Here is a 25025-nt window from a genome sequence, read left to right on the forward strand (position 1 = left end):
TGAGTGCGCGGAGCTGGCGGCACAGCACGAGATCGAACCGCTCGGGCCCGTCCTCGGCAGTGCGCATCAGGTGAACGTTCAGACACACAACCAGCAGTCAGGGCCTGCCCAGACAAAAAAGCTGCCCCCAAACCAACGAAGGTATAAATCTGTAAGTCCTCACATTACGTGAGCATGACCCGTGATGTGGGGAAACCTCCCGCGTCACAGAATCGTTTGTCCTCAACCGCGAGAGGCCGCGATCCAGGCATTGTCTGTCGCCTCGTATTTCAACCCTGCAAACACCCAGGGTTGTTGTTTTCTTCTTTAAACAACCGCCCGTTATTTCTGTCTTGCGCCTTATCACCCACCTCGCATTTAACGTGGACAGCTGGAGAAGGTGTGTAAAAGCGGAAGGATTGCATTGTTTGCGTTACTCGACCAGTGCGGTATCCCCAACAGCGGCCGCGGGTAAAGGCTGTGCTTTCCTTCTCCGTCTCTGGGAGGACATCATGCAGTCTGCTAACTCAACCACTTTATTTGGGCATAGGAAAAATTTTTATTTACAACATGTTAATTAAAAAAATATTTGACAAAAAAGGCATACAGTATTTTATACTAAAAGAATAAAGATTTTTATTAAGCACTGTAAGTTGCATTCAATAGCCTTCAAATACACCACACCACAATCCATCTACAACCAATCAAACCCAACAGTAGTTCATTCTTGCACAATCCATGAGTTGGGGCAGAACTCCCTTCAACTTACATTAAGATACCTACTTAGCTCTTGCGGGCAGGGAATGGGGAATTACACCTCATTTCTGATCACTAATGTGTGATGAAGAGCATCAGGAGAATTATATGAAAACGAATATAAAGAAATGATTCTGATTTTGAAGTACATTAAGTTTGGAAACACTAACAAAAACATCAAAATGATACAGGTATATTTGCTTATACTAAATTCTTGATGGGAAAGTTCTCAAGAACAAGCCATTTGTTTCCTGCTACAGAAGGGGGGTACTTTTTTTTTTTTGAAGATCAAAGCTTTTTTTTTTTGTTTTTCACAGAATTTCATATTTGCTAATATGAAGGCATAAAACAGCAACAGAGAACAATAATGCATACAGCAATGAGTACACCAGGGTAACGTTGATATTCAAAACGGCTAGATAATTTTTTTTTTTAAGTTTTAGAATAAATGCAACAGAGGTCAATAATCACAAAATTTTAAGGTTAGAGCAAGATCAGTCAATGACTAAACATAGTTAACATCTTTTATAGGACTATTACTGATTATTAGCTTTTTGTTTTGCAAATGGGCACAGTACTTGTAAGAATGGAAGAAAGAGGACAATAACATGCATAATATTAACTACACACTTTAAAAATTATGAACCATGCAGAAGTTTAGCTCAAATAGTAGTACTAATGGTCTACGTCTGATTCAAAACCACATAGTTCATTGATCACGGATGCATGGTATTAGTCACAAAAAGTTTCAGAACACATTGTGTTTATTTTGAAAGGTCATTTGCATCTTCTATGATTTCAAGTTTATCTCCATTTAACTTGCTTGTAAAGTATGTATGATGTATATTTAAAATCAGCAGAACTGCAATATTACTCTATAATTTTTAGTTTCGATAGTTTGCACATTTTAACACAAAAGAACCACATCAACGGTGATGAAATTTAAGAAAGAAAAAACTGTGGTTGTGCCTTTTTCCCCCCATAATCATGAAATCAAAGCCTTAAAGAAAGCTTTATTGTGACACAGTAATGCAAAATCAAATATAATGGCATACATATGGTGCCAAGTACTAAAAATTATATTTTAAGCTATATATACTTAAAGACTGCCAAAATTTGTTTTCTTTATATTTCAAAAAACAAAACTACAAGCTTTTGTCATAACCAGTTTAAACTTTATGTATACTTCATTTTAAGTGCGGGAGTCAAATGCTCTTCATTCTCTTTCTTTTTTGTTTTATTGTAGCATTTTGACTACAACTGGTTAAAACTAAAAATGTGTTGTTTAAATCTCTGACATCAAAGAGGGATCCGAATTTCCAAAGTCCTCATTTTTCTCTTACGGAAAGGAAAAAATGTACGTAACTGTAGGCTCTCTTTCTTTCCAGATATTCCTAATCCTGACCCTTCCCAACATCCTTCACCCTCTATAAAAAATAAGTTTACTCTTCTTTTTTTAAGACAGTGGCCTCAAGAGCATCATCTTTATGGCAAACACTGTCTGCATTTAGTGCATTTAAGTGAGGATTTGTATTGCACATTTTAGAGTCATTACTCAAGGCACTTTCAGACTGATTGGAAGCCCTGATGTCTCCTGTATTCCCATTCATCTGGGAAGCTGGTTTTTCCTCATTCACAACTCCATTTTCAGCCAGGGATCCATCTGAAGACACAATTGAGGATTTAGATTCCTCTGATTTTGACTTAAGTTCTTTGGCTACTTCTTCTGCTGAAGCAGCATAAGGAGGTTTGCCCTATTTTTTAAAAAAAGAAGAAAATTACTGAAGAACCACTGCGATATATTTACAATCCGTTACAAAGACACTATTAATAGGCAGCATGCAGTGTGCAGAACTATCACAAGCCAATATTAAGGGCTGCTGGAATAAGAAGCGGCATACAAAATAAACAGCACGGCACAGAGGAGAAAGGATTTTCAGTATTTCTGAGCACCTTCTAGCCATGCCTTCTGGTGCTCCTGTGGTAAAACGCCCTTCCTGGCTTTGACGCTTCAGAAAGAAGAGCTACATAAACGTCTGGAACCCCAAAACTGAGAATCAATATACAGCTTAACTCTGCTTCTTGGTTCATAGACATTAGCATTTAATGATAGGATTACATGTTATTCAAATACAAACCAAAACTTTTTTCAGACAATTTTTAAAGAAGTGCAAGAGTACCATGCAGTATTATCTACCCTAGGCTATATGCTTCTGAGATTAGGAGAGTGACTTCATACGAAAAGCATATAGTAGAATCTTACAAGACTGAGTATAGCAATAAAAAACAGATTTATGCAGCATTAGAACGTATATTTAGTTTTTAAGTATCTGCAACAATGAATCTTAGTGTTCCAGAAACATAACAGGCTTTAAACAACAAAACAAGATAAGTAGGTTGGGTTGCTAAGAAGCAACGTACTTCTCTGTCACGCTGTTAACAAAGTCAAGTACTAAGAAATGACTTAAGATACGGACATCTCATAAACCTCAAACAGCAGCAAACAGATTCATAGTGTGATAATCTTAATTTTGACATACTAGAAACAGCACGGTTAGTACTCTTCCGAATTGCTGAAAAACTTTGCATGTGAGTAAGAACTGTTCTCTAGCATCAGGATCACAAACCTCATTTTCCAGAAAATCACAAAAAATTCTGCAGCAACATTGCATAGGTATATGACTGGCATATGAGGATGATGAATATTTATCACGTGTGTCCTCACAGGCTGTACTAAGTGTTAAGGTTTAAATACATGCTTTTGTTTCTTTCCAGATCAAGAGGGGAAGGTCTCATCTCGTGAAAAAAACCAGGCACGTCTCATGTTTGATAAATACAAATTGCTTATCGCAGTCAGACTCTCCAACCTGTGTTCAGATCGTCTCGTAACGAGTATGAATAAAGCCCCCACGGGAGGATCTCGCTTGGTCTGAATCTGGCCCGCCACCGGCACTCCTTCCTTAACTGCCCAGGTTTGTAGGGCAGGGACGTACGCTGTTGCCAGTTAATCGTAACTGGGTGTCAAAATCTACTTGTTATGCATTACGTTTCCCAAGTTCTCCCTGCCATGTGCATTTTAATTCTTTTAGACCAAGATCCTTGTGACCACAAGTATCTACCATCCAAATTACATGTAATTAATTATAATATGAATACCCAAACCTGCTGTCTATCAATGCTATCTACCATTCACCTACAGGTACTATCTGAACTACATGTACATATGTAAACCTGTAGTAAGCCCAGAATATTTGGGAGCTCCTTCTCAGGGCTTCCTTTATTTCATAGGTTAAAGTACTTGGAAATTAGATACTATTAATTAACATAGCGGTTTCTCTTCTACTTGAAGATGTAAAGCTTTAAATACATAGGTACATTTGTAGACATATATAATCTGTATAGAGAGAAATTTAACAAGAGAAGTAGTTGAATTTTTACACCTAGAACACAGCAAGATTTACTTGAAGTTAATAGTTGCTTCATTATCCAGTGGAGAACATCCCTTCTCTTACTGTCTGCCACCTGCAACCACCCCCTATTCTTATATACTAATGTCTCCACGACAAATAGCAGATCCATATGATATATTTGTTGTGAAAGTTTTCCACCTATTTACTACCCAGTCATCCACTGCCACTGGGACTTGCATCAACATTCAAAACTGCATAGCAGCAAGAACAATGGAAAAGGGAGGAAAACATAACTCTGAAGCAATCGGCATCTAATACAAACCAGCGGTTTGCTTCAGCTATATTTAAAGGATCTATGGAACAGACAAACCCACGATCCACACACGCTTCATACATTGTCACCGAAAATGAAACTGTGCTCATGGGGGGCAAAGACTGAGCGGTTATTTCCTAGAAGTTTAGAGTAAGTTCTTGTATTTGGAGCCATGGAACAGCAAAGATCCTTCTACTGCTGCTAATTTTTCTTCATGAGGTTGGACCGTGGTCCCAGAAAAGAAACTGGGAAAGAGTGGGGGTGGGAGCATAAATGGCTAATTTGTTTCAGCTTTGTATTTCTCCCATGTTCCTAAATTTTCTTCTACTCCCACGGCTGGTTAGAGCTGTGTAGGCACAGCCTTCGTATCAAAATGCATTTTTCCACGTCTGTCTATAACCAAAGTTTGCCTATAACTGAGATGCACCGCTAGCCTGTCATCCATCACGGGCTGTGCAGCTTACAGCTTCAACACGTAGCCAAGCTCACTGCAAGAGACATTTTTATCTTTTAAAGTTGTGCTTGTCAATATTAGCTGGTCTGGAAGTCCATCCCATACTAGCCTGTAAACTAGAGTGGTTTGAAGTCAGGCACATGGCTTTATTACCTGAATTGCTCCCTGGCTTTTATAACCTCTCCCATAGTACCTTCCGCCTCTTCCAAAAGTTCTTATCACTGGAGTGGAAATAACTCCTCTAGGACGCCTGCAAGTTTTCAGGAAAAGGGAGAAAGAAAAATACGTATCAGCTTTGTTTGAAACTACTTTAAATTTTATTTTGCTGGAAGATTTTGTTTCCAGCTTTACTGTCTAGTGACTAACATGTACATTTCTTTAAAGAAGCAATATGAGTAACTAATTCAGAATTACAGGGTTCTACTGCTTGCAAGTGTATGAAACCTAACAAACCTTTTGTTTTTGTAGCAATGAAATGACTATTTCTGTATTTCACTTCTAGGGAACAATAAATGAGTACTTTCAAGCTTTGCAGAAACATTTTCAAAGTGTCAAATTATCCTTACAGCGCTTTAAAAACAGAGCTCAAAATACTTTCACCTTAAAAAAAATACACAACTGAACCATTTATAAGGCCACCTCTCCCATTTAGTAACACTTCCCACATATAAACATGCGAGACAGAAGGAATCAGATAAAAGAAAGGACGACAAAATACAAAATTGCTTCAGTTTTGATGGGAGAGTAACAAAATTCTCTAAGAACCTGAGGGTAAAAAAAGAGGCTTCAGCCGTATCTGACACGCAGCAATTTATCAAGTTGGGATGCTTTCCAACGGAGGCTTCCAACCAGCACACGCAGGTTGGTGGCTTTTTGATTTGCTTCAATAAAGATTAGATCAGATCAAAACACACTTTCACTCAGCTAAAACTATTTTAATGCCATCAATTGCAGACACTCAACTTCCTTATCATTATGTCAAGGACTACTTCTCACCTAAAAATTTTGTTTGTTTTCTCTACTAGAAACACGGGATTGCTCTACTTTTCTTCCCAATCCACTGCCCAATGCAGGGGGGTCCCAGCACGAAGCCTGACCCCTCTAGAGCTGGCGCCTGCAGCCAGCCCGGTGCCAAGCCGCGGGGGCTGCAATCGCCCCGTTTGCCATTCTGGCAACACGTTATCAGCTGCAATTCCACTCTATCTCGTCTTCCGCGTACCTGACAATTCCCGTACACCAGCAAGGGCCCCGCGAGCTGGACAAACCCCGCCTGAGGGAGGAGGTAAGCCTTTCTGTACTGCTCCTACTTCCTCTGCTGCAAAAACTACGTTACACTGAACCAACTTGGTGGAGAAACACTGATCTGTGTGCGCCATGCAAGTCTTTTCACACACACTGCAAATTCCCACGCTGAGCAACAAGAAATTAAATACTGGGATTTGAAAACAACACCAAAGAATAAAAAGATGAGAGCGCTGTGTTTTATACTTAATTCTCACTGCATTCTTTCAAAGCTTTTAACAGGGCTTACCTACCCCATTTGCTAACTTTTTTACAAGGTGATAGCGTACCCTTCAGGGAACTGAGTAAGATTTTTCCTACTCAGAAAATCACACTAAATGTATCGATGGATCGAAGCCAGTAAAAAGCAGCAGGTATAGTTTTACACAGTAAGAACATCCAAGTTCAGTGTTGCACAGACACATGAGACAATGGCGTAAACAAGCCTCTGCTGAAACAGATAAAAAATGAAGTAGAAGCGTGCAGGACTAGGTGATAAATTGCAGATAATGTACTGTGTGAGTGTTCTTTAGGACAAAACAGTGTCTGCCAACAAGGACCCCAATCTTTAAAATACCTGTCTTTAGAGAGAACGCTAACATTAGTGCGTTTTCCTACCAGGTTTTATTTTTAGTACCGACACAACCAACGGATAAAGCTGCCTGCGGTAGGTTTTCCCTCTTTGACTAATTTGAGTAACTCTACACGTAAAGAGCTTAACATCAGTTATGATTTGATGGAGACAGGAAGATCTGGCACTGACAGTTTTCCTGTCTTTTTGAGGTGACAACTTGCACCCAAACCTAACTGCCCAAAGACAGAAAGAAAATGCCAGATATTTTATCTCCTAACTCAAAAGCTACTACTGGAGAACAGCATTTCTGCGTTTTAAAGCGACTTGCAGGAGCACTACCACCCTTCCAGCGATTTGACCGCTTCCCAGGTAAGGAGGGCTCTCAATGCAGGACTTGCCAGTGTTAGTTCCTGGCTACTGAGGTTCTGCATAAATTCATGTATTTGCTTCTTCAGAAGATGAAGGCACTGCTATTTGGTGAAGGAAGCCAATGGTATGTACAAAGGTAAGCTGGACCTGAGCCTGAAGGCGTCTCCAGGTTGTCACTCAGGGTGCCTTTGAGTATGACACCATAAACTACCCGGAGCTTTTCTACAAACGGTACTGCAGGCAGCGCATTTAACTGAAGAAAAGTAACAAGCTCTGTAGCAAGCCAGATTCTGGTTTTCATGAGGATCCACGAACACAAGAATTTAAAACCACACGCTAACCTCATTTAAATGCTGAAAAATGTTATTTTGTCCACTGAACCTAAGGAGTAAGATTAAAATACCCAAAGGAGCCTAGTGCCTCATCACACACCTTGGCTTATTCCCCTGTCTCCAGCTGTCCCAAGGACCCCGCTGACAGTTGTCTGAAATGTCTAAACCAGCACTAGACACTTATGTTTTGGCAACTGAATCTCATTCTAGAGAATTAAATGTCCTACCTGGATTTGCACCCCTTAAAGCGTCAGCTCTGCTCTTACACCAATGCTGTTTGCTACTGCTGAACTTTTCAATCTTTGTTTCTGCTGTTCTTACCCCTCCCTGTCCCCAGACCAGCAGCTCCCGCTTCTCCCCCTGCTCCCATTCTCCCAGGGCTTCCGATCCAACCATCTCCTCACTCGGTCCAACAAGACAGCCGTTCCAACAGCTCTTGCTGACTTTAGCACCGTGCTGTGTAGTGCACATCTGACTTAATTAATGGACAGAGAGGACTTCACACAGGTCAGACTTACTCTTTCAGCCTGCTACCTGGCTCAAGATGGCATAAATATACCTACTTTACTCCATTCCTTTAATATAGTTAAAGACGGACATAATAGAGAAATCACATTACTTTGGGATTGTCTCCTGTAACAGATACAATCTTAAATAAAGATCACAGACAGTTCTGTAATGCACAGAACAATTAAGCATATGGAAAAAAATATAATCTTAAAAGTGAAGGACTAGGTATTTCTGCAACAAAGTGTTTCTTTTTCAGAAATGTTGTGCACCTGCAATTTCAGCTGTAGTGAAACGAAGTGGAAGAGCTGAAGAAATTAATATTCTTTTAAGCACATCTCCCATCATGACTGTAGCAGAGAACTACTAAACCTAGAAAAGTCCTTCAGATGTTTTCTGCTTCACAGAAGAACTACATAATGAAGTTATTAAAAATGTTATCATACTTCTTAATAAATGTTCTACCATGACAAAGCAAGTAATTGAGTGCTGTGATAGTTTTGATCAGGTATAATGTATTTACTGATTTCATGTAAGAGAAAGCTCCCAAGTCATTTCCCCAGCAAAACAATCCAGTGTGTGTCTATGTATGTATCTGTCTAGCAGATTCAGAGTATGAATTTTATTTGCACACAGAAATGCTTATACTCATCTGAATAACTGATTAAAAACATCTTACAATGAATAATGAACGTAAATGCTTTTCTTGAACAGTCAGTGGGTAAATAGTCATTTACCTAATGCGTCCTAAAATGTGTTGTATGTAATTTCTAATACCTCCAACTTTTCCCTGCCGTACTTTTTTCCCCAATCACCACATCACATACGAACAGGACGTTCCACAAGATCGCACTTACCCTCTCGCTGGTCCTCCCACGGAAACGACCTGCAGAGGAAATGGCCCTCTACCCCCTCGTCCGCGTCTGCTTCCAGCCCAATGGCCGACTACAGTGCCGGCAATTTCAAGTTTCCCTCCCTGAGAAGGAATAGGTTGGACTCCTGCACATAAAAGCAAAACCAAACCTTGATCTTCACAATCATAACATTAAAGTTACGAATGAATGGAAAACTGGTTTGCCCAGATTTCATCACGTATACAGTTTCCCCTTTTGATACTGGGAGATTATTTCTCATTTTGCTGTCTTTCAGAAGTATTGTAACTCCAAGAGTCCTTCTTCCCCCCCCTCCCCTTTTAAAAATAGATATGAATTCTGAAAAGAAAAATCATCTGACATGAGTACTTCAGTTTCAGGAATTCAAAATATACTTTAGATACGTATTAAGAAACTGAAGTGAAATTTTACAAGCTATCTGAAGATTATACGTAAGAGACACAGATTATAACTGCTATAAACAACTCACTAGGCAGAATTATCTGTACTAAGTTGTTATAAAAATATAGCATTTAAACTGATCTGGGTGTAAAAGGTACATTTATCCTTCCCCTACCAAGAAAGCAGCTAAAATTGCAATTGTCCAAAATACGAATGTATCTCCTATTTGAGTTGCTGATATCTTTATACCTGTGTTTTGCCCTTAAAAATCAACTCTGGGGCTTAACATGTATTTTAAAAAATCTAGGTAAGTGCAACTGAGCCAGATGTTACTGGTAAGACCATCAGCACTGAAAGGGTTACAAAACACAGCATCTATGCAGCCGCGATTAGTCTTCAAACGTTAATACGCTAGGAACTGAATTACTGATTAAGTTCAAAAAGGTTCATACTTCCCTGTACAAGTCTTTCAGCTTCAAATGCACATTGTTTATGGGGGCAAAGTTACTCACAAAAGGAAGCATTAGAGGGATGTTTGCTCTTAGGATAAAAGCTCAGAGGCCAGAAAGAAGAGCTAAATATAGGGAAAAATTGTGTCCTAAACAGGGGATTGGAATTAATGGGTTTCCATTGTCCCACCTCGTACAGGAGACGAGCAATGGGCACACAGGTGGGTAAGTAAATCTCACGCCTGTGTCCAGGCCGACATCGATGCCAGCAAAAAACGGGTTAGCAGTAACACTGAAGTCAGTCGTGTCTACGTTGGGTTGGTTTGGCGAAAACTTCGACTGCCCTCGAATTTTAGAAAATAACTGTTAATACATTCAAGCAAAGTTCAGCTGATTACAGATTGCACGCTTGCATTTTGCGGCGCAGGAGACAGCCTGTCTCGTTAGGCTTTTCAGCTATCCTGCGTGGGGAGGAGGGTCTCTAGGTGTGAGAGGCTGGCGCCGAGGGGCTTGCGGCAGGGACCTGGGGAGAGCAGAGCAGACAGCAGCCTGGGCAGGCTCGAGGGAGGGAGAGCCGAGAGAGTTAGGGAGAAAGGGAGACTGGCAGTCAGTAGGAAAGCCTCAGACCAAACCATAAAGTGAAGGAAGCCGTTGCCAGAAGCTCTAAGAAAAGGGTTTTGGGTATAATTACCGCCCTGAAACTTGCTAGTCCTGTTGCTGTCATTGCCAGAGAAGGCTCCGGAGTGTCCTGCCGCTGCCGCCACCCGGAAGGCCCGGTAAGCGCCTGTGGCTACTGTTTCCCCATAAGGGCCTCCGAAGCCATAGACTCCTGTTAGACCCAGGTAAAGAGAGACAGGGGAAAAGCTGTGAGGGGGCCAGGCATCCGGGAAGGCCCCTAGCAGAGACACTGCTGCCTCCTTCCACCCTTCCGCAGTCAGCAGGCGATGCTGCGCGGGAGCAAGCCACCCCGCCAAGGAAGCCTTGGCCAAAGATGTCCTGCTGCCTTAGCGAGCACCGGGTCTCTCATCCGACCTGGGTTTGGAACGGGCACCCTGACTTCTACCGCATAACGGGCACCAAAAGGTTTGTGACAATCTTTTGGCAATGAGCTCCGGCGGCTACAGTTGTGGCACCCCAAGAACGTCTTACTCCCAATGTCCAGGATCAATACATCTATGGGCCTTGGTACTGGAGAGATTTTGAGAAAGGAAATAATTCTAGAATCAGCCTGGAATGGTCAGTACTTACACTCAAGGGTGCCAATGGTTAAGTGACTGTAGCAAAATACAGAGGGGTGGGGAGGAGGAAAGGTTGTCTTCAACCCTGGCAGTTAAACCGTGTCCATCAATTTAGGCATTCTTAATATTTATAAATACAAACGGTTTGAAGCAATGTACAGTGCAAATAAGAGCCTTTTCATGTCATCCAGTATTGATCCATGATCCATTCCTCTTTTTTCTTTTTCATATAATAGCAGTAAAAATATTTTGATCTGGCACAGTTACTAAAAATCCTGATGGAAATACACAGCAATACGACACATTCCATATCGCTATAGGCCACAGCTAATAAAATTAACCACAAAATACAGTGATTGCACATGACAACATGTGCCAACCACTCGCTTTTATGCATTTTTCCTAGGGAATTGAACAAGCAATCAGTTCATAGCTTTGGGAACGTGTATGACAAAGTAAAGCTTCAGGAGCAACGTGTTTCACTCTGCTGTCCCATCACTTACCAGCAAAGCCTCTCCCCCTGCCCTGAGGTGGTGGGACTGGCCCAAAGTGTCGAGGATACATAGAAGCTGGATAGAAAGGCATGGCAGGTGGAGGTGGGAAAGGGAGAGGATGGTTCTGCCTGGAGAAATTTAATCCTTCTAGGATGCTCTGACGCATCTTTTCAACCTTGGCTGCCTGCTCAGCCTACAAATAAAGAGAAGGTCACAGAGAGATGTTAAATTCTGATTTCCGTTGTATAAAGCTACACTTACACAACGAATTCAAAGAAGAAAGCGAAATAATGGAAGAGTAGATACCTATTGCAAACAACTTCCATAAAAAAATACAATAATCTGCCTTGCATACCTACTAGTAGTTCAATGATAATTCAGTTTTCACAAGATCTTTACATATTGGTAGAGAGATAGGAGTCTAAATACTGAGACAGTTTGGAAGTCGGTGACAGAGAAACAGTTTACAAGTTAAAAAAGGTTTTCCAGAAAGGAACTGAGAAACCTCCGTCTATAGTCTCCTGAACATTTAATGCACCCCTTTACTTTAAACAGAATCCTCATCCTAAATCCAGACTGCAAACCAAAGTCTATGCAAACAGGCTAAGGCTACCGAGCTCCAGCTACAGGCTGGAGGCTACCGAGCCTGAGAGGGACCACAGCCATCATCAATATTTAAATCCATGATCCATTCCCTTGAGTCAGAAGTAAGAAGAGGTAGGCTGTTTTGTTAAGATTTCATACCTCCCAATAAGTTAAATAATAAAAAAAAGTTTTAGTCCTTCAGTAAATGGTTGATTTTTATCAGTTTCCTGTTTTTACAGTTAGATAACAACTTTGCACGATTTGGATACAATGAAAACCTCATTCTTTGTATTTTAAAATGGTTGGTACAAATGTGAAAAGATGTTGAGCTCAAGGACCATAAGAACAACCTCACAGTCCATAAAGTATGTTAGAAATCACACATTTTCTTTCACTGTAAAACCACTACAGCCTAGTCCTTTGTGACAGCCTTGCTAGCTTGACCCAAACAGACAGTACTTAAACAAATGAGCAGAGATGGTTACATCACAGCTGCATTCCGGTTTCCAAAATGCCATCTCAATCATCGACAAGAAGTAGGAGAGTAAACAGAGCTGAAAAACACCTATTTGCTATTGACCTCATATTTCCCTTTTAAAAGTAGAGGGATGATACATGAACTAAATGATTCACAAAGCAACCACACCTAATGCTTCCGAAAATCTGGCACACTTGCGACTCTGTCATACTTGTGAAACTACACACCTGACCATCACAGAGGTCAATGAGCGGAACTTTCTCCCGGCTTGCTTTGATGAGCTTGGTCTGGAATAATTTTCCATCAAAATACATCCACGGACAGCAGTGCTCCCATGGAATTGGCTGTCCGCAAGCATCGTTTGCAAAAAGCGCCATATCGACACCACTCATAAATAAAGCAGACAGCTGAATTCCTCGGGGATCAAGATTCTCAATCTGTTAAAAAAAAAAAAGTAAATTTAGTTAGGTAATAATGAGATGTAATTCAAAGTTATTCCAATAGATACAGTATTTTCAAAACGCTTGAAAACAGCAATTTTAAAAGGTCATCCAGACTTTTCACACGTAATTGCCAGTTTGAATAGAAGAATGCACCAGAATCTACTGCCTGTATATGCAAAACTGCAATACTCAGGAAGGCTATCTTTCCCATCCATCCACTCTAGAAGTGAGACATAAACCCAAAAACCTCTATTTTTCTCAACAACAAAGCACAAGAAATTACTTCTAATATTTTAATGTTTTAACTCAATTCATTATCAAGAAGTCAGTAAAAAGTTAAGTAAAATACTCATCTTTAACTTGTGGCATGTAGTGTCATGTATGCAAATGTAAGATGCATACTTCAGCTGCATGAATATCATTGATAAATATGCAGTACAGAGTTTTTCAAAGAATGCTAAAGCATGTTGCAGCAAGGAAAAGCTTTTAAGACACTTATAGGAAATTAGCAGTAGAAAATGTCATTAAAAATTTATTTCAAATAATTTTGTGCTTCTGAGGTATTTTGTAGAAAGTTCCAGGAATGAGCTCAATGTTAGCATTCAATTTTTCTTCCCCATGTACCACATTTCCCTTCCAACTCCTTTATAACGGATTTTCTATTAGCTTGATTCAGGTTTTGCTGTTACAACGTGTCTCTTATTAATGAAGTAATGTTTATGCATACAACAGCTTTAATTTAGGATGCAGGACAGACACACAAAGGTAGAATTAAATAGTGAATACTAGCTGGTGGTGGAAGCAAAAAGGATTTGCTTGCAGCGAACATATTTTTAGCTCTGGAATAAGAAAATATCACTACTGGTATTCTCTAAAATACTTCTGAAAATATCAGCCCTTTCCTGGGAACATTTTCAAGACCTTGGTATTAAATTTTAAAATTAAACTACATTACCTTCCTTATGCATAAGGAACCTTTAAGATCCAAAAGACTATCCGGATTGTTTTGCAGATATGCAGCTGGGTTCAAACTCAGCTGCTCTTTCTGTCTGACTTCAACAAAAAGAGAAGCAGCTGCTTCATATGAAGACAGTAACAACATCGCATCAAATATTGCATCTTTCAGTTAACCAACATATTTTATGGAAACGATCCATATTACTCCTCATGCACAATTTAAAAATAAAGCTTGGAGAACAATTTCTATTAAACAAAATATTGTGTGCTGTTTATCACTTGCCTTGTCTTGTCTCTGCCTTTGATTTTGTGTTGGAATGGAAAAAAATATTTTCTCTGGGAATTCCTTCCTTAGATCTCTAAGACCAGCAATTTTCACAGTGGGGTTTCCTCCTCTTTGCATCAAATCTTAAGGTAGAGGCAAGACTTTGATAACTGTTATAGATACCTTTGCCAAAATCTCTACCCAAGATGCTATTTGTTTATCGTGTCGTGTTTTGAAAATGGACACTGAAGATGAAGTGGCTGATAGACTGCTGTTCCTTGATGCATCCAGCCTTGCCTACAAAACTGCCACCTGAATTTCCACTGATACCCACAGGAACAGTTACTCAGCTTCAGGAGAGCTTGGGGTAACGTCTTGAACTACGCTCTCGTGGTTCTCACAAGACTTTAAGAGGCTCTTCACTACTACTCTGCCGAGCCCAATGTCTGTGACCTCAGATGAGCTACGTACATTTGTTCTGAAGATACAGGATAACTCACTGGCAGTTCATTCCTTTGGCAGAGGTTGGCCACGTGGTCCCCTGAAGACGAAGTACTGCTCCTTATACAATGCAGACAACTTTGGACCAGAATCTCTGGGGTTCTGAAAGGTGCAGTAAGCACACAGGGCTTCCAGCATGAACGGCTAGCAAACACCTTGAAAAGGAGTTCCAGCAAACACCTGAATGACAGCATCTACATTTAGGGTGCTTTTAAGGAATTAGCCACAATAAGGAGTACTCAAAAATGCTGTTCTCAGGAGTTCATAATCCATGTCAGCAGCAATCCAGTCCTGAGTGCTCAAGCAAACAAGCAGCTTTGAATGAACTCATGAGGCATTTTTTATAGCTGTCTTCATCCCGTGTTTCTTTACATCTTTTTCAGCAATGAGGAAAAGGCCAAATGTCTTCCTGTTGGATTTTATTTATTTATTTATTTATTTGAGCTGTTGGCATTCATTCTCTGGTATATGGGAAGAGGATCTTGTTTTTCTCTTAACTGTGCCATTACTATTGCTAACACGCGAATTCTCTACTTGCTGTGTGACAGTTTCAAATAGATGCCAAAGTGGATTTGGTTGTCGTCTTCTCCTTACATTTATTAGTACTTCTATGGCTAACTGCTGGGTTTCCACAAGCAGATTGATTTGGTTTATAGATTGAGACTGAGAAGTCCTTGCCAGCGTGCTACATGCAGGAATGCAAGCTGGATTCTGCTTGGCACCCACAGAAGAGAAATAGTCGCTTGTCGGCTTTGAGAACGCTCTTGCAGACTTGATATTAGTGGCAAAATATTCCTTAGAAAAGCCTAATAACTGAAATATGCGTGAGCTTAATTACTGTTTCTTCTGAGAAGAGCGGTGCTAGGATTCCTGCTTTTGTCTGTGCCCCTCTGAATATGAACAAACTCGGGAAAGAAGGACCTTCTCCTTGCTGATTTAACTAAGGACAGCATATATCCAGCCACTGCCTGGAGCAGAACTGGTCACTAGACTTTCCTGACTTGACCTCTACAGTACCTGAAAGACTATCTGAAATGACTTCTTCTACATGAGGGTGCATGATGAAGAGGTGATCAGCATTCCACCTCTTTCACTACGTTGAACATCAACGCAGACAGGAGATACGATGGATCACTTCCAGTTGTGCATTCCCTATACCTCCCAATATAGCTTCCAGTTATCAAATATGCTATTTGGCTTAAGATACATTATGTAGAAAAACGCATCTAACATTATTTCCACTCAGAAAAATATTTGCTTTAAAAAAAAAAAAAAAAGACTAAATTCCTAAATTCTACTGTTTTATTCATAGAACTTCATAGGAGGTTCTGAACAAATTTTGAACAGCAAACAAGGTAAAAGCAAAAACCAAATCTTGTCTATTTTAGCTCAAAGTCTGGAAGAGGAAATTTCACTGTGAGCATATGAAGGCTGAATGGAGAAATCCCCAGAGCAAGACGATGTTCCACAGATTGACAGGCATTCTGTATTTACAATAAGGATACCACCACTAAACAACTCTATCAATTAGCTAGCAGTATTTACTTCATATAATACTATTGTATTAGAAAAAAAAAGAAACTTTGTGATCCTAACTTTTAAAATCCTCACAATAATTATTTCTACAATTCTGTTAGGATTAATAAACTGTCTTCCCTTCTTTGCTGCTGCATTTTTCCATTCAAGACTATGTAAGTCTCTCTCTATTTCTACACTTAGCTGCAAAAATCTTTGGAATTCTGAATCATGAAAAAATACCCAGGTTAGTATTTAAAAACAGCTACACAAGGAAGAAGTCTTTTTTTTTTTTTTTTTAAGTCTTTTCAATGGAAGCACGTTTGTTTCAAACTTCAAGAGACAATTACTTGAGAAATTGTGAGAAAAGGTTCTGCAGTACAGAATATGTTTAAGATTTTAGTTATCCATCCAACCAGTGAAACAGAACTGATTATCAATCTTTGCAACACTTAGATTAATATTTTGGAAAGTATAGGTAATTATGCAAGGCTTTTAGTGAGACAGGCACACAGACATCACCCAGTACTGTTAACAATATGGATGAAGTGGGAATAAATATCTTAAATTATGAAAGTTACAGTTGAGAATTACCTTGAGTTCCTGAAGCTGGTCAGGTTCATAGAGCTTTGGAGACAACGCTTGGGCAAGAAAAGCATCAAGTTCCTGGCGACGAAGTATACGAACGCCTGGCCACTGTACCATATACCTACAGAGGAAGCCCATAATTATTCAGAAGCTTCCTTTAACAGGTAAATCGAGTGATATTTCATTTGATCAGAAGTCACCAGAATGCAGCAACAAAAAAAAAAATCTTTTTTGTTGTCTAGACTTGAGTAGTTGAAAAGGCCCAAACACTAAATAAGTTTGAAGTTTAAATTTTTTTAAATTCGTATAGAAGAGCTACTGACTGTGAATCACTTGTGCAAATCCTGCTTCCAGTGAAGAAGGGGAGGACAAGCCGCCAAAACAGAATTTAAAACATAAGTGGATTCTGATACATCTCAAAATAAAATAATAGAAAGATTAATGGTCTTTATAAAAAAAAGACTAATGGTAAAAGAACTTTGTGAACATAGTTTCCAGATAAAATATTACTCAGAAATTATCTAGTTGGTGAATTTTATGTTCATCATGTCTTAATGAACAATTTATATATGCCACATGTCACAGGAGAGAAACACACTGTCCAAATGAAATGAGGAGCTCTGCTCTAAGATAACGTTTGGACTATGTTTTTGTGTACTTACTACTTTACAAGGAGTTTTAGTGGTCAAAAGGCAAGACAAAGTACAATAGAACTGAAGACATTTACATTTATCACTCTCAAAAATAGCTTAAAGTTTTTCATGTGTGACATGCTAACCTTGGATTCTGCCAGATTTGTAAGCTAGTTGCATTGAAATAATCACCCCTTTCCAAAAAGGTAAGCCATCTCTCAATTCTTCTGTCAATATTCAATCTGAAAATTGAACAGGTAAGTATTTTGGACCCTGTGCCTTTCTCTTTGAAAAGCCAAAGTACAGAATTAATACTTCAGCCGTTGCTTATCATTGTCTCGACTAGATGAGCAATTCTGAGACAGGGAATCTAACACATGACAGGCAGAGCACCATTCACGTGAACTTTGCATCCTGGTAAGTTGCTATGCAGCTGTTCTCTGAAGAACTCTCTCTTTCTAACTTCACCAACACAGCCTCTGAGAACCCAAATGTTATGTTTTAGTAAGCTGAAGCCTAGAGCAGAGTAAGGGTAAACTAATTCCAATGCTACAGTGGCCTCTCTGCAACACAAGATGTTTCTTCTCCTCCCTTCAGTCCTCCAGAGACTGAAGAGAGACTCACAGCAGCGATGTTCTACAAACGAAACAAACCCCTTCTCCGAGTGATGTTGCAAATATGAATTAATACTTTCTATATTCGGTGTTTAATACAAAGTCAAATGCGTCACAGTACACAGCGAAACCTTTCATTCATTCTGTTTTGCCTCAAGGTAACACTGACCTTAGTACACAACAGAGCACCATAAGATGAGTGGGCACATTAGTTGGATTGAGCATTGCTGGTGTATCTGATCTCATACAGGCCAAAAATGCCCTCATTCTTCGGTTCTTGTCTTCTACTGCTTTTCCCAGCCACAGCTTCTTCAGATTGGGACAGGTCCATTCCCTGAACGCAAGTGCTTCCACCAGCTCAGGGGTTTGAGGAGATTTTCCTTTGTAAGCAGCCCATTCTTTAATTATCACTGGTGAAACTACAAAATGGCAACAGTTGAAAGAAAAAAAAAAAATAATCAGAGTTAAAAAGCAGCATATATTTAAAACTTTGTATGCAAGAAATTTTGATTCAAAAAGCAGCACTTTGAGACTGCGATAGATACCAACGGTCTGGATTACATTGGCAAATTGGTAATTCAAACTCTGTCTGGACCATCTTTCAATTGTGATCACTTAGAAGTTAAGTGCATGCAACCAAGGGTACACTGGGAATGTTACATTAATATTTTCAAATTAATATGCAACATAAAGGAACTGTACGTATTTTCTAAAACAAAGAGCATCATTTGAAAATGCGATTTTCCCCTAAAATACCTGTGTCATTGATCAAAAACCTACAGTGATAAATAAAAATATTACATAAATACAAATGTATTCCATATGTGGTCTTTTAAGAACAATTGATCCTAGTGATTCTGTTCAAACCAGATTTAAAACTTGATATACTTGTCTGTAGTTGTTCAACTACTGCAATGGAATAAGATATCAAATATGGGTGGGTTTGGGGTTCCCCCCCCTTAAAAATTTTAAAAAACATTACTGTACATATGCCTTTGAATTTACTGCACTGCGTTCTATTATGAGGTTAGTATTTTTGTGTCTGCTAAGCTCCCTTTCACCCACACCAAACCAAAGACCGTTCAAACTCTATATTGCTGCTAAATCACCCCCCCTTTTCAATGTTTGAAGGCAACCAAACAAGAAGACAAGTTGAAAGGAAAAAAAAGGGGGGGGGAAAGACTGCGAAATGATACCATTGGCCTTGGAATGACCCCAGGTTTGACACAGCTCAAAATTTGTTTGCACCCTTCTTAACTCAGAGCCCAGTTATGCAGTGTGGAAAGATTCAAGGAACTTGTTAGGGAAGCTTCAGGTTACAGCCCAGAGATTCACTGCAGGAGCACAGACCTGTTCTTTCTGCTCAAAATCCTTCTGTTACAGATGGAGAAGAGAGTGCTCCTGGTGCCACGACAGCCCTTACAGCTACAAAGTCTCCTTCAGCAATCAGACAAGTAATTTTACAGCTAGGGGCAGGCAAACCATGGCAGAGGTGATGACTGGGATTAAAAAAGAAGCTCCAGAACATCCCAAAGCACTCTCACACTGGAATAAAACTATTCTAGCATTACAGCTACGTTTCATAGAGCTCAGGGTAAGTTTTACAAAGATAACATGCAGCAATGAAAATAAATATTCTGATATATTTAGTTGGTAGCCTCACTACAAACTCATGTTCTATTTTGGTTGCTACCAGTTTTTATATGCCACCAAGCTTCAGAAGATGGGCTTTACCAGCCAGCAGAGCTACTCCGTTATTTGTGCACAGTTTATCACACCGGCTTTCACTTCTTGTTTCGGCCTGGGACAGTAAACACGAACAAATAAAAGGCTGTATTTTATGAAGGCTTCCAAAGACTTAATTGCTTTAAGTCTCAGTTTTTGGACCAAAACTTCTCAGCTCTCTCAGCAAACAGACAGGAAACACAATGAGGCTACTATGTTCAAAGCTTTTAATCTGGGGATGACAGCGACCGCAACCCTAGGAGATTAAGGCCACAGGAAAAGTACATCAGTTTGCTCTCAAAACACAGGGTCTGCAGTACCATGCTACCTGCAGAGGCCACACTGGAGATCCACCACGGCTTCAAAATGTCACAGAATAACAGCTGTTATGGAAAGGTAACCACTGCAGAATGGTTTAATATGAAGGTCACTGCGGCAGGCTGGCAAACAGTACCCTTGGAATGACGGGGATGAGGAATCACAGCTCTTATCAGTGGACCGGTAACTGTAGCGCTGGTCACCCAAATGTAGCATTTAGCCTAACAGATAAATCCAGGACTTGTCCATATCCGCTTATTTCTCCAGGGCATTTCTTACACCTTTGCCAAGTCTGTACAAAAACATCTGCTGCCAAAACCACTGTCTTCCTCAAACGCTGAGGATCTCTGTCCTCAGAGGAATTTTTGGGTTTCCCTCTCAGGAAAACTCTCCACTTGGAGACAAGCAATGTCTGCCCTGAAGACTGCGTTAGCTACAATGAACACTCGGGATCAGAGCGTGTTCGGCCACAACATCACAGTGCTATTTACACTGATTTTCATACCAAACTTCCTCCTGCTGCTGATCAGCAGATCTGAATACTCAAAGTAGCCTAAGCAACTGCACAAAATATCGACCTCTGCTTTGAACATTGCCCTCATGACACTTTAAGGTCAATCCAAATAAAAAGGGTCGGCATCAGTCTGCATTAGGGTCACCTGCCTGATAAATACGCAAATGCTGTTACAGGCTCTAACGTCGTCAGCACCAGCATCCCGCACGCTCCGGCTGCCTGTCAGAGCCCTTGGTGCCAGCTGCAGCCCAGGTGGGTTCACTGCTCTCTTTCCATTTCTTTCCTGAACTGAACTGGAGGCGCGAGGTACCTAATACCTTGAGAAGATGAGCTAGCTAATGCAGATCAATCACGCCTCATTTTTAACCTTATCATCTTTAGCGACAGCACGGCTTGAGCTAAGCATGCTTGATTTTGCAAAAGGGCTACTGCCCAAGATGCAGCTTTCCTTTTGGCAGAAACAGCACCGGCTGAATACATCCTTGATGGAGAACAGCACATCACAGGGCAGCTAGGCTTAAAACAACAAACCTTCAGATCCAACCAGGAGTTAACAACAGCTTGTACAAGTGTGAGTGTGCATTTTTCCAGAGTGGAGAGGGCAGATGGTTTCATCTACGTGTCTGTTTTATCGGAACAAGGGAAAGAAGAGCAGGCCAGGCACTCGGTTTCCACCCCCTCAGAAGGAAGGGCAGCGCAGCCTGTGCTGTGCCCCCGGCAGCGAAAGCACAGTCAAGAACCTTGTGATTCAGCTTTTCCTATCCGCTGGGAGCGGACGTGGGGACACGTACAGCAAGGGCATTACTTATCAGACAAGTATCACTGAAGAACCTCACTCACTACCTCTTCCAACAGATTGGTTAGGTTTTATTGGCCTTTCAACTACATAAAAGTAATAATGATTTAAAAGACAGGAAGTCATCCATTTTATGAAAGATCCATTACCTTGCTGTCTATATATTCAGTAACAATACTTATGTGTCAGGTTATTATGTATTTTTCATAGCCTCCTATAACCCTTGCATGCAATATACTTGCAAATTATTCACATGCAATTATTATGTTGGCAGTGTTAGGGTTTGTACAACAAAGATGACAGGATTTTAGATAGTAATACATTCATTAACTCTCCACATAAGTCTTAAGGACATGATACATTTCTTTAGAAATTAATTTCTTAATTCTCTTAATTCTTAAATTTTCTCTTAATTGTCTTAGTTACTGTGTTTCATAACTTAATCATTTTTGAGAGCAGCAAAAAAAAAATTAAGACACTGAAGGAGAATCAGCATCACTAGTTCATTACAGCCTGGGTCCTCAGAAAAGTTAGCAAGGGCTAACGAGTGTGACTAATTCATCTGAGAAATCTGCTCTTCTCACTTAAGACACTATTTTCTCTTTCCATCTTGCACAGCCTGCCCAATTCTTGCTACTTTCTAAGGGAGAGGAACAAAATAAATGTGTTCCTGCAACACAGCCCTTTCAAACCATGAGCTTGCATTTTAGCTCAAATCCATCTTTACTAGCATTGTGAGCTTTGCAGTGAAGCACCCAACTTTTGGGCAGATGTTCCCTTTTTTTTTTTTTTTAAAGTGTGGTCAGTCCTAAAAGAGAAGTAGGTCAGTAGCTGCATGTGTCCTGCAGCAAGATTTGCCAGAGCTCCTGTAACTAAACCAAGACAGCAGTAGCATTCTTAGCCTCCATTTGAGAATAAACCTCTGAAAAGCAGTATAAATGAAGAGAAAATAAGAGATTACATAGGTATCCCCAGTAGCCTACAGAGAACATTCTATGTTTATGAGATAAAAACATTCTGAAAACTGAAGCAGACCTTCAGCACTCAACTACTTCACCACTACAAATGTTGTAGTACATCTTTTAAAGACAGAAGTCTAATGAGGACAAATGAATACTGCCAATAACTTCATTATTTTAATCCTGAAATAACCTTCACCAACTACTATGTTGTGTGAGTTTAAAGAATTAAGAAGCTTGTGACAGTATGTGCTGAGATATTATTCAAGCAGGGTCAATATTAATTCCCATAAAATAACTGGCTAAGATAAACAGTTTTTCAAACATTGTTGGAAGATTATTGTCTTCACTATGAATGTACAAAAACATTTCACAACTAAAAATGGAAAGAGAAAAGGAATGAACATAAAGTTTACAACTGATTCTTATTTTTATCTTTTTACAAAGACAGACTGTGAATGATGCTTTCATACAAATATGTGATTCTTAAATTTAGTCTAGTGACAGCAGACTCCTATATATAAATACTTCTGCTGCTGCTGCTGCCATCCACGTAATGCTTTAGCATTCCTTTAACCTTTATAAGATGCTACTGTAAAGTTCAATCATTTCCTTGTATGCATTTCATTATAAGAAAAACACTTTAGAATGAGGAGGTTGAATTTTCTGGAATGACAATAATTCCTGGAAGCAGAAAACTTAAAAGGACAACTTCCAGATTAATATGAACATTCATGCCTCTGAACTAGCAAAAGGATCTTTTGACAAGTCTGCCAAAGTTTAGTCTGTCTTCACCCCGCTCTACCTTTACTTACATCACACCCGACTTCCGCGGATTTTAAACCAAGTTTTTATATGCCAATACCTGAAAGATATTAAAGACTTGCAAATTTCACTGAAGTACATTTAATTGTACATTTGGGAAGACAGAGTAAGCTAACGCGTGCATCTCTCTTTTTTGAAAAAAAGTATGCAAATTTGTAGGCATGTGCACAGAATAGACGTTTCCCATAATTGGTTTCTGCCAAATGCTTTGAAAAATACATCACAAATTGACATTACCTGCTGCAAGCCTGGTAGCAGCTTGAGCATACATTTAAAACAAACAAATCCCAGAGCTTGCTTAGAAATGGTAACATTTATAGTTCTCAAACTACTACAGGAAATAACATTTCGAATTAACAACTTCTTTTTCTATTACCCATGGATCAAATAAGCCATAAATTCCTCTAACATTAACTACACGGATGAAATCTTAGTAACTGTTCTCACTCAAATCATGGTACAAATGGATATGGAAACATTGCAAAGGGAAGAGAAATAAAGAATGGATTCTACAGTACATACATTCTGGTGGAAGTCTGTTCTTTCTAAAAGCAAGTCTTTCGGTTTTCTTTCTGCTTTCTGCCAAACTAAATAGGACTCCGTAAACATACTGACGAACTGGCCTATAAAGGAGAGCAGCAGGAGGCAGGTCTTTGTTGGCTTCATCTTCTATAGAAACGGCAATTTTGATTTCACCCTTTTGTATGAAAGAAAGAAGAAAAATATGACATGTTATAGCGAACAGAAAGTATTTAGATATGCACGGTAACTCAATCCAGCTCTACTATAAATCTCATCTAGTCAAGAAAAATGTGATTCAGCACTAATGTGGATCTTCTGTATGGGAAGGTAACACCAGAGGAGGATTAGCCTACCTACTTTCTTTGAACTATCTGCAGGTGAAGATTATCTAAATATTCATCTTCAAATATGGATCCTTTAAACGGTGAACTAGTACACGAAGATACAGTAATGTGCTTATAGACAGTCAAAGCACATTTGAGGCTGATCTACATTTCAGACAGTTCTTTTAAAACATATTCATGCTGTCTAAAAACAGCTGTCTGACTTTTTGGTGCAAGGATTTAAAGCAGTATTGGGGACTCACTGTAAAAAACAACTTTATGAGAAGACCTGGTCAAAAAATCGTAAGTGGGAATTACAGAAGTAAGGTTGGTTTTGAATGTATATAAATAAAGCTTTAGCATTTTATACTTTGTCAGAAAAAAGCATGAAAGAACCTTCCAACGTTCTCTCTCAAAACAGCAGCAATATTCTATCTTTTCTGTGTCTGCACATCTGACCACATTAAGACTTTCTTGGAAAACAACTGACTTTGCTGTATTGAATACCAGCCTTTATTTTCAATGCTGACAGGCAAGCGCTCCGTTCTGCTTTCACTTAAAAAAGGATTTAAACTGTCCCAGTAATGAATACTGTAGGTGACATACTGGAGTGATTACATTAGGATATTGTCAGGTTTAACTTGGACAACACTACTTCAGGTGTAAGGTACATCTGAAAGGTCTCTATATGTAACAGCAACATAACCTGGAACACCTCTGTGTGCCAATTTCTGAAGAATCCCCTAATTATACAACAAGATATCTGTCAGTGTATCCATGGCATACTTTAGGTTCCCTGGGCATACTCGTTTGAAAGCATTCCAGATAGTGGGGAAAGAAAAACAGTCTAAAGTAGTACTGATACAGTTTTGATGTAGCCATCTCTAGTTTGACTTTCTTCCTCTGTCAGGAGTGGCTTTCTCAATTGCAGGCATTTAATTTGTTTCTTCCCATTGTGAGATATATTAAATATCAAGTAGTATTTAAATGTACTAAGAATATTTGGCTATGCCAAGTATGAAACATAACTGGCAT

At 39.6% G+C, this 25025-nt stretch overlaps 1 protein-coding gene across 4 annotated transcripts in view; it reads right to left on the bottom strand.

The window, feature by feature from the left end:
* Positions 1-590: 590 nt before the first annotated feature.
* FAM120A (family with sequence similarity 120A) overlaps positions 591-25025 on the bottom strand; it is a 54146-nt gene continuing 29711 nt past the window's right edge. Inside the window, exons 10-18 of one of the 4 annotated variants that reach the window (XM_054838147.1) lie at positions 23668-23842; positions 18178-18427; positions 16769-16883; positions 12721-12930; positions 11440-11623; positions 10390-10527; positions 8833-8974; positions 5066-5162; positions 591-2489 (exon numbers count right to left, since the gene is read on the bottom strand). In XM_054838147.1, the coding sequence (XP_054694122.1) occupies positions 2178-2489; positions 5066-5162; positions 8833-8974; positions 10390-10527; positions 11440-11623; positions 12721-12930; positions 16769-16883; positions 18178-18427; positions 23668-23842 (1623 nt within the window). In that variant the 3' untranslated portion in view covers positions 591-2177. Of the gene's footprint in view, positions 2490-5065; positions 5163-8832; positions 10032-10062; positions 10528-11439; positions 11624-12720; positions 12931-16768; positions 16884-18177; positions 18428-23667; positions 23843-25025 lie in introns of those variants that run through there. The other 3 variants (XM_054838150.1, XM_054838149.1, XR_008578808.1) reach the window with 3 other exon arrangements.

This window comes from Grus americana, chromosome 11 (genome assembly GCF_028858705.1).
Source record: "Grus americana isolate bGruAme1 chromosome 11, bGruAme1.mat, whole genome shotgun sequence".
Taxonomy (NCBI): domain Eukaryota; kingdom Metazoa; phylum Chordata; class Aves; order Gruiformes; family Gruidae; genus Grus; species Grus americana.